Consider the following 10,928-nt stretch of genomic DNA (forward strand, 5'->3'; position numbering starts at 1 on the left):
AAAGGCTTATCAAAGATTGCATAATTGATTTTTATCTGTAAGAACCATACAAAATTGTTACCGATTACTCAAATTGACATTGACATATGACATTACACGTCAGTAATTAGATAATATTATGTTTACGCCTGTCTGATTTGTCTGGAGTTTCATTTCGTAAGACTGTTTTTATAGAAAAATGAGTTTGAGAATGATAGTAAACATTTTACGTCAATGGGACTGGTGCTGAAGAAATGCATTTTGGCGGGTTTTTCAAATTGATTAATTTGAGATTTTTTTATTTAAAAATAACAATTAGTTTAGGTTCCAAAGGTTATTATTGTCTCATCATTGCACCTAATTGCTATTGAATTATGAACTACTAGCACAGGACCTCAAGTCATAAACGGAAATAAGAATTGAGTCCCAACGGCAGTTAAAAAATGCAGTTTATAATTGCTCATCAAAGGAAATGAAACCATATTCATTTATTAATCAATATAATAATATGTATATTGTGTATTACAGCCTTCTCTTCCCATTCACATCATACTAACCATAACTAGGTATATTTATAGGAGTATAAAATTAAAATCGATTGATTTCATTATCAAATCTTTACTCTTACTATCACTATCCCAAAATAAATGATTTTAGTTTATTAAGTCGCTACAAACAAAAATGTTAGGCACACTTTTTACACAAACGATCTTTAAAAGCATTAGTCCACATAATATGAATATAGGGTATTAACAAAACGAAACGTTTCATAACGTTTGATTTTGGAGAAATGGTATGGAACACATTTAAATTTTATTTCTGAACGCACTATATGCTGACTACCCGCTGTTACTGCCCAGTACCCACAGATCTGCCTAAACACGCGACATCGTCCACTGAGTGAAGAATGAAGATATACTATGGATTACAGAATTATAGATAGGGCCATTCACGAAGACGCGCCCCAGCAATTTTTGGTTGAGGGGATCGTGGGTGCGAGTTTTCTCCAGTCTCCAATCTCCATGCGGCGAGCGTCAGTTGACACTTGAGTCTTGACAGTCCATCTGTCATCAGTATTGAGTATTCAAAAGTCAACTATTCAGTTGCGAATCGTCAGCGGTTTGATGCACACTATTATTTCGTAATATCCTACATTGCGAAAAGCCAGACTCGTAACTAAAACTTGCTCTACTTAATATTTTATCAATGTCGAGAAAATCTCAGCGTGTTGTACTGAAAAGCCAGGTATGTAAATTATTGTATAGACGTCTGTAGTTGCTAAAACACATGAAATAAGCAAAGGAAAGTAATATAATTTGAAAATAACAAATTTTACTAAAAGACTTCATTTCATGTTTAAAAGTACTTAAGTAAAACGAATTTATGGTTTTTTTAGGCAAGAGAAATTATTTCTAAAGTTTATAATTTTATGAAAAAAGAAGCTAGTAAAAATTATGCAGAAAAACTCACTGATGCTCGATGGAGAACCGCACAGGCTGCTGGAGTATCTGAAAGCACAGTGACTAGAATTCTGCGCGAAAGAAAGGAATGTAGTAACAAGCAAACTACAGTATCTACTATGGAATCAAATATTACAATGGAGACGGATGCTATAGTTCCTATAGTCCCAAGTGCAGAGCGTACAACAGAGCCGACTACAGAAGAGGATATTGAGTCTGAAGATGAAAATAAAGTGAGTACGTCGTATTTGAATTTAGTAGTCAGAAATCCTTCTATTTTTACATCACCTATGAAAAAGAGAAGGGTAAGACTACGAAAAATGTATTTAGACGAATATGATATTGGTCTATAAAATTTAACTAGAGCATCTTTCACGTTGAACATGACACTCTCCTGTTTCGTCTATTCACAGTAGTGTGCGTGTGTACTGTAAACTGATAATACTGTAAGGAGGAATAGTGGGGCGCCTCTTTGTGCATGCACTAAAATTGACATTGCATGTTCTTGAATTAAGTGATATTTCAATATTATTTTTCTATATCTGTTAAAAAACAAGAGAAACAAAAAATGGGTCAGTTTTTCAGTCGGTCTGATCAATGAATCAGTTTAATAAAAAACTTTTATATTTATGTGTTTCATCATCATCTATTATTTTGTCTTGTCACGATTTTCACTATGTGAATTGATTTGTGTATGTGACATAAAATATAGATAATGATGGAAAAAAATGTAGAAAAACAAAGCTTGCTCCACTCTGCATAAGTTATGTAGGTAATTCAAAAGTATAAGCCAGTATTTTACTAAACTTTTTATTATCATTATTAAATTATTAAAATATTATTTAAAGTGATTAAAACACTTATTGCACATATTTGTGGGTGCATCTATCCTATCTTTTATTTACAGATTTAATATTTTAATAGCAAATGTATTGTGTTTTACACTGTTCATTAGTAAATTTGGATGATATAAGAATGTTGCAATGCTGGAAATTTTAAGTAAGAAGATTTAACAATGCTAGACAATTAATTGGATAATTATTTTATTTATTAGGCAATTTCTTTCTGTACCCCTGGTTTTTATGAATCTTGCCTTGGATTTCTGATTTATAATGAAATTAAATAATCATCTTACAACATTTTTATTTACCATATTTTATAAATTCACATGTTATTTCAGTTCTTTTATAATTCTTTTTAGAGTGTTGTGGAGAGTACCTTAGCAAGAATTAAAGAACCATGTAAAAAAGTACTCCCTGCACTAGCTTTTGCTACTCAAACTATTCAAACAAACACCAATTCCATTCAGGAAGTAAATCCAGACCAAAGTAATATTATGCCTTTGAATTTTGATGTTAAGGTAAAAGTAGAAAATGTTGTTAAGAATGCAATAGAAAAACAGCATGAAATAATAAGTTGGAGGGAAATTGTGAAAAAATCTACTGAAATTTATCTTCAATCAAATAATATATGTGATAAAATTCTACATGGACAGGTAAGTTTTGAAAATATTAATTATTTAATTTCGATATAATTAAACACATAATACTGCTGTTTGAACAGATATTTGATCTATGGTGGCACATATAATCTGAAATGCCCGAGTTTGATTCATAAAAAATAAATGTTTATAGATTTGACAACACTTATTTTGTCAAATGACCTGATTATGTTTCTTACAAATTTATTTTCTATATTTTTCAGGTAGGTATTCTTTAGGTAGTTGAAATATACCCCTTTAACAGAAACTTCATTGTTATTATAAAATCAATTTTTATTTTTATTTGAATCATTAAATGAAACCTAGATTGACATTCTTCAAGCTGTTTTTAATTGTCATCTATAACTAACATTGAGTATATAAATCAAATCTAAAGTTATTTTAAAATAAATTTCTTGAAACCCTGGATTGTGGAGTCATTTATATTATAAGGAATACTGACCCGGCAATCGTCGTTTTGCCGTGTATATTATTTCTAGGAAACATTTTTTGTAGTTCAATAAATATTGAGTATATTAAAAAATTGGAGTCGATCGTACAGGGGTGACAATTAAGGGTTGTATAAATATAAATAAAAATTTTGGTGTGGGACCAACCTTAATATTTAGGGGAATGAAAAATAAATGTTGTGCGATTCTTAGACTTACTGATTATGCGAGTCGAATCGGTCGAGCCGTTTCGGAGGAGTATGGGATCGAACATTGTGAGACGAGAATTTTATACATTACACATACTTATTATTCTAACTTAAATGAAGCTTTTCTCTCTATATATCGACAGTATAAGCAGGAATCCTGAATTAAGATACAGCTTGATATACAAATAAGTAGCATCGTACACTTTTTACTTTTCACGTATCCAGTATCAGTTAATTTTTTTTTATTCCTGTTTAGTTTCTTCTTAATAACTACATTTATGTGATATCTATTTTTGCATTTATTGCCTACCTTATGTAATTTAATAAATTTTTCTTCACTCACAGTGGTTGCCTGGAAGAGATCTCTCGAAAGCGCTAAGGCCGCCAGTTGCTCTCCTTTTCATTTAATTGTGTTCAATTTTTAATTGTAATGTAACAAAGTGTTAATAAATGAATGATTCTCCGTTTTTTATGGTATTTTAAAATATGTATTTCGCCAGGTTCAAGGAAACATTAGTAGTAATCATGCAAAAATATTACGAAGTTTAGGCTAGCATTCTAGAATGTCACTCAAATTTAAATTTTAGTTTTAAGAGCTGTGAAAGCACAATCTCATCTTGAATATTGCTACTATTACTAAATATTGTTTTCTTATTCTGTTCTCTCCATATGTTGATAGTACAAGCAAGAATCCTGAATTAAGATACAGTTTCAATACATTTTTGATCTTGCCAATAACATAATATCTGTTTCTATCTTTTTTTATAAATTGTCAGGTCCTCAACACCTGCAAACCGGACGTAAAAGTATTTGTAAAAACGCCTCACGAGAAACTATTAGACCGAGCATTCACGCGATGGTGCGATTGGGCCTCCCTCACAGAGGAACCCAAAGATCCCCCTTTATTCTACAAATGCTACATCTGCGATATGGCGTGGTGGCATTTGGCCCACTTCCGCGACCACATACGAACCCACGAACCTTCGATTCTCCGCGTCGTTCTAGAGATGAATGACTTCGTCGAGTGCAATATTGTCGCTTACTACACCAAATCGGCGAACAAGTTCATCGCAAACATAGAAGGAAAATGCTGGAAATGCGGCGAAAAGGCGTCCGAACATACGAAATTGAAGAACTGTGTCGGATGTAAGAAACGGTTCTACACGTGCAGCAAGCTACGCCAACACCAGTGGTACTGCGAGGAGTTCAAGAAGATGCATCTGGACCTTTTCGCGTCAGCAGAGAAGATATTCAAATGTCACCTGTGTCGGTTTTACTTTTTCAAAAAGGAGGACAGTATAGAACACATGATACTGCGGCATTCTGTGCGGTCTGATGTGCCCATACCGGGCTGTTCCGTTTGTGAGAAGTGCAAGGACCTGATATCATATGAAGATGATCATGTTTGTGAAGCTAAAGGGTATGTCAAGACGTGTGATGCGTGTAAGAAAAGGGTCACCGAAAACAGTGCTGCAGTCCATCAGATCGAATGGAACTTCACCTGCTCTGTGTAAGTTGTTTTGCTTTACCATTATAAATAAAGTACAGAAAACACTAATATAAAATGGGGTATACATAAACCCCTATAAAATTCCCCCGAAAACAGATCCCTATTATATATACTGACTAGAACTGGTAATAGTAGTAGTAATATTAGTAATTATAATCTTCTTCTTTTTTTAGATGCAAATTGAAAATAGTAAATACTTGTTCAATACATCTCCACGCACTGCGTCATACGATGAACTATGGATTGGCGTATAAGTGCCTCACCTGTAAATTTTTTATAATCTTTGACTTGGAACAGATTAAAAACCACAAAATGTTTTATCATTCCAATCGCGATTTTGATTATGATCTTGTAAGTATTAATTATTCATTACTTTAATACGGTAAAACAGAGTTGGCCTAGTGGCTGCAAATTATTATGCTTAGCATAATTCATGTCATGCCTTTACCTATTAAAATACTTTTGATTTCAGATTTCCGTCCCAAAAACCATAGTAGATAGATTAAAATCTACGCCAGACAAACATGGTTGTGAGTATTCTTGTAAAACATAAATTTTACTGAAAATTTAATCAAATTATATCATAACCATTATTGAAACTTAAATTTTTCAGCAACGGTTGATAGTCAAATAAATACTGTCTTATTGTCTCATGATCCTCAAGTTACGGCGAATGATAGAGCTGATGATGATGTCATCATTACTGATAATGTCCCTAAAGTTATTGTTATACCATCTGATGACGCACCTAACGATGATCTCCCTTGTGTCATTGCTAATATTAAATCCGAACCACTTGAAAATGAAATACAAACATCTGAAACAAAACATAATAATACACCACAAAATGATTTCAAATGTAAAACGATGGTAATCCAAATACCTAAAGACACAAAAGACGTAGCGTTAGATACATCTAAAAATTTAGAACAAATTACTCCAAAACAGTCAGAAGTATCAGGACGGATAAAGGTAGAAAAATTTGAAGAAACTGTTGACGAAATCGATATCCAATGGCACACTGTTCCAATAAAGAAAGAAGCTGATCCGGAAATGCATTTCAAATTATCAAATATCAGAAGTTTAAGTAATGTCGGTGAAAACGAAATTGATGTTAAGCAGGAAATTAATGAATTCGATCTAAAGGGACAAAGCAAGTATTGGTTCAGCTTTGCGAATAATGTAAGTTATAAAACGTCTGAACTAAACGACAAAATAACTCGACTAAGACAAATGACTCGAATACAAAAACTGAATATACTTTAGCAAATATAATCTGTAGCATAGACATTTTTTTTCAAATGTCAAAACATTTAAATAAATATTTGTTTCCAACGAATATATATTATTTTCAATATTTCAAATCCACAAGGCAAATTTCGTCCTACCATCTCAGCGATACCTTTTGACAATGGCTGAAACATTCCAAACCTATAATTATGTTAAACCTTATAAATTTCAGTCGCATTTGATCACCATCTCACCGAATGTAACTTTAAATACCGATGATTATAGCGATGATGAAAGGAACCGATCACACAGGAAGATGGGAAAGTGAGTTCTATTTTATATTGTTCTGTTTCATAGTTAGTTCTACTTAAATGAAATATTACAGTCTGAATGTAGATAATTATTTAATTTAAATGTAATGTACAGTTTTAATTACAACGGCTGAGGGTAATATTCTGACTTCCGAAAATACAAAATGTTTTGGATTTTGATATACGGTCAATAGTCATAGTTCTCGCCTCTATCTTCTAAATGTCGCCCTACATTCCTTTAATAAAGATAAACCAGGCCTCAGATTTCTGTATCTGATTCATGATCATTTGTCAATCCAATAGGCAAGTAGGTGATCAGCCCTGTACATAACACACGCCGTCGACTTTTCGGGCAAGCCGATTTCCTCACAAATTTTTCTTCATAGTGCGAGCGAATTTTTACTGCACATATACAGAAAGTTTATACTACTCTTTCGCCTCGATAAACATCTTTCAACTTTTTTATCTGTAAGTTTAGTACGTCATACCATCCATGCGACTAGGTTTTGCGTGATATATAGCTGTTGTATGTGTGAATTACAGGTGCTAATAAACACGCGGAGGCCGGTTTTCTTTCTCTATTTCGTATTTAAATGGTCATTACTTACTTACAAATCATGATTTTAGCTCTATTGAAATGGAAGTCGTTGCAGATATTCATCAGCATCAGCAACAGTCGGAAACAAATATACAATCAACACAAACACGACCGTATTCAAATGCTGAACGCCAAAGAAGATACAGAGAAAAGAGAACAGCTGATAAAATGCATGATGCAGATGATGCATGTGCTACATTCAATCAATCCAGCGAGGTTCAGGCACAACATGATGTTCAAATTGTTAAACATCAATCACTGTCGAATGCAGAACGGCAAAGAAAATATAGAAAATCATTACGTGAACAACAGCAAAATAAAAGTAATACACCCCGTACATCCAGTATGGATCGACTGCAAAAGTAATAATTTTATATTATTACATATAAATGAATCTTTAACCGAACTAATATGCCTTATTTGGTTTATCTTGTAGTGTGGACCAGGCTGAACTTGCACGAAAACGATATTTAAACAAACAACGACAAAGCAGGTTTAGAGCAAGGCGAAGATTTGAATCGCCTAATACATCGCAGCAAGCGCAGGCAGAAAGGTTAATTTTGTAATTATTATAATATAAACAAATATTGAATTATAATTTACGTGAAATAACAATTTTGAAGTGATAAATTTTTATGGGAGGGTAAACCGCTTCGTTACGTAACGCGTTACGGCGCCTAGTCTAGCTTCCTTTTCTCTCTACTCAGTGTTTAGTGTGCGTTAGATGTCGACTGAAATAGCAAAACAGAAAATCGAGACAATGTCGATATCGGAATCACGTGGGATACTATTCCAATAAAGGAAGAAGCGGATCCGGAAATGGATTTAAACTATCGGAAATGAAATTGCCTCCTGCTGATATAGGACAAATCTTTGTTTTTTATTTTTTTATTCTTTATTTCTCAATATGTCATATGGAACATGGTGTAGTGGTTGCAGCTCCTTACGAACATTGTGTAAAAAAACTTGGCGATTAAAAAGAGTGGCGGAGAGTTTATTGCCAGTTCTTCTCTTCCGTTCTACGCCCTGATTTGAGAACTGGCAGTAAATGTAAAATTAGATTCATTTAATACGTTAAACGCCGATAGAAAAAAATAAAAATCGTAAAAATACTTTTGGTCGTAATTTGTTTATTATGTTACGATACGTATAGAAAATAAGTTTTATTCAATTCTGTACATGGGTTACATAGTTACAGTCAAATACATAGCTGAGGTCACCGGTGCACCCCATGGCGCACAAATACAGAAAATATATTTTCCGGTACCCGGCGCCGCGCCGGCCACCCGCTACACCAGTAGTGGTTACGGTGATAGAACGTGTGTTACTAGATCAATTACGTTCCTACTATCTTAGCTGTCATCATTTTCTTATTGAATAGTTAAATAATAATAATAGCCTTTATTCAGATACATTTTACATTATATATTTTATATACATTTAAACAAATTTTCATTTTAATCTAATTCTGGTGCATCTGTGTGCCCTTTTTTGGCAAAAGGCCTCCTCCAAATCCCGCCATTCCTCTCTGCACTGTGCCACTCTCTGCCATGTACCACCTGCCGTTTCTTTAATGTGGTCAATCCACCTTCTCAGTTGTCTCCTCTTTTGCGTTTGCTGTACCTTGGGCACCAGTTAAGCAGTTTTTGACGTGACAAATTTTGTTCATTTGCCCAGTAACTATTCATATTCATAAGTACAGTGTAAACTCTTTATAACGTAACTCAAGGGACCGATCTTTTTTTATCGTTATAGAGAGTTATTGTTATATGGAGTGAAGAAAGAAAAACAACCAAATTAACTATAATCTTTAATATGTTTTTGATAAAATTAATACATATAGTCAGTTAACTTTGCCTGACGTTTTTTGCTTTGCCAGTACTTCTGATAATAGGTACGATTCGTAGATGTTTAGTTCGAGACCATCATTTTCAAGCAAACCTAGCACGTGTTCAAGGCAATTAACAATAACAAAAGCGAAACGGCTGTTTACGACCTCAGCAGTTTCGGGACCTCAAAGGTTTAGTCGGCGTCTTTTGTAACTTGATAAGATAACATAAACAATAACACCGATAATGACGGTTTTCTGTGTCTAAATATAAACACATTTCTTCGTAATAGAGAATGGCTGCTGCGCTATGAGGAGTGTATCAATGTATGGGTTTTAAGGTAAACCAACCAAATTGTGATTTTTTTTTATGTTATAGAGAGTTTATTGTTATAAAGAATGATGTTATAAAGAGTTTACACTGTATTTGAAAACATTTAAAAATATGAGAAACAATAATTTATAATTTGTTCAATTTTAGTACAATGGAGCCAGATGTACAAATTCCTTCAACGTCCAGTACACCGATGGAGACTGATGATATCGTGCCACCAACGTCTGCCATACCTTTCGCTGTGCCACACACACCCCATAACGGCAAAGCGCGACGACAAAGTATGTATAGAAAACGTAAGGCCGCAGAAAGAACTCCAGCAGAGGCAGCAGATTTTGCAAAAGCAGCCGCCGAAAGGCAACGTAGATGCAAGCAACGTAGACTCGCCAACTCAGCTCTTGACACCGGCACGCTAGAGTCAGCCACAGTGTCTGCTCCGGTGGTAGTGGAAAGAACAGTTACTGCCCAGTAACACTTGTGAACCACATCCAATCAAGAATTATGAGTGCATATCAAAGAATAATCGAACAAACTCAGACACCAACGCAGCAGGTGAAGTAGCGATCTATCGTAGGTTATCATCAATATCAACAGGAAAAGTGATCGATGTTGCGGTCACAGACACTGATCGAGTTATCAAAACCTGCGGTGACTTGTGCTTGGCTGAAGTTACTTGCTTTACCGCTGATACTACCTTCAAATTTGTGCTTGGTGCTGTTTATATTCATCCAGGATCAAGTGTACAAGACATTGGAATGTTGCTACACCAGGCACTTCTTCCATACGTGCATAACAGCCAGTACGTGCCACCGTTCCTGCAAATTGATCCTAATATGCCGATTCTTCCATGCGGTGACTTCAACCAAAACGTGAAGTCTGATGACAAGTTTCTCAAATTCATTAAAGATACGTTTAATCTTGATTGCGTATCAGATATGTCTAAGTCTACTACGTTAAAAGGAACAATCATTGACTTGACATTTTCTAGGCACATTACAGCACACACTTCCTTTCATTTCATATTTCTCCTATCATCGCCCTATCCTCAACAAAATCACTCAGATAGGAACAAGTTAAGTTGTAGTAAACGCTGTTTCATTGTACGCAAATGTATTGCAAGTTATTGTATGTATATTTGTATATAAATACGTATGTATGTGTAAAGGTAAAAATGAAATTTTGTTAATATGAAATTCAGTGCGAGATTCTTTGTATAAATAAATGTTTTAAATTGTGACTATTATTTCATCCTTCTTCCTACTATACGAATGAATATTCACATTAAAATTATTTTACCACTCAAAGTCGTTGTCACGTAAAACTTTCGCCCGTATACCGACTTTACAGGCAACCAATTTTTTGCTCCACTTTTCTGTACCTCTTGCGATGTGTCCCACCCATTTCCACTTTAGCTTCTTGATCGTTGTTGTAACATCTGTTACCTTAGTTATTTTCCTTAATACTGTATTCTTTATTTTGTCTCTTCTTGTTTTCCCTATCATACATCGTTCCATCGCTCTTTGACACACCTGTAGCTTTG

The 10,928-nt window shown here is 34.2% G+C and overlaps 1 protein-coding gene across 3 annotated transcripts in view; it reads left to right on the forward strand.

Moving 5' to 3' along the window:
* Nucleotides 1–10,661, forward strand: part of LOC110995992 — a 32,443-nt gene extending 21,782 nt beyond the window's left edge. The window contains exons 1-11 of one of the 3 annotated variants that reach the window (XM_045633201.1): nucleotides 1,053–1,224; nucleotides 1,376–1,672; nucleotides 2,641–2,934; nucleotides 4,354–5,087; nucleotides 5,261–5,438; nucleotides 5,560–5,617; nucleotides 5,701–6,269; nucleotides 6,550–6,641; nucleotides 7,256–7,588; nucleotides 7,663–7,779; nucleotides 9,536–10,661. In XM_045633201.1, the coding sequence (XP_045489157.1) occupies nucleotides 1,186–1,224; nucleotides 1,376–1,672; nucleotides 2,641–2,934; nucleotides 4,354–5,087; nucleotides 5,261–5,438; nucleotides 5,560–5,617; nucleotides 5,701–6,269; nucleotides 6,550–6,641; nucleotides 7,256–7,588; nucleotides 7,663–7,779; nucleotides 9,536–9,860 (3,036 nt within the window). In that variant the 5' untranslated portion in view covers nucleotides 1,053–1,185 and the 3' untranslated portion in view covers nucleotides 9,861–10,661. Of the gene's footprint in view, nucleotides 1–1,052; nucleotides 1,225–1,375; nucleotides 1,673–2,363; nucleotides 2,439–2,640; nucleotides 2,935–4,353; nucleotides 5,088–5,260; nucleotides 5,439–5,559; nucleotides 5,618–5,700; nucleotides 6,270–6,549; nucleotides 6,642–7,255; nucleotides 7,589–7,662; nucleotides 7,780–9,535 lie in introns of those variants that run through there. The other 2 variants (XM_045633203.1, XM_045633202.1) reach the window with 2 other exon arrangements.
* The last annotated feature ends 267 nt before the right edge of the window (nucleotides 10,662–10,928 follow it).

The sequence above is a fragment of the Pieris rapae genome, chromosome 22, assembly GCF_905147795.1.
Source record: "Pieris rapae chromosome 22, ilPieRapa1.1, whole genome shotgun sequence".
NCBI lineage: Eukaryota > Metazoa > Arthropoda > Insecta > Lepidoptera > Pieridae > Pieris > Pieris rapae.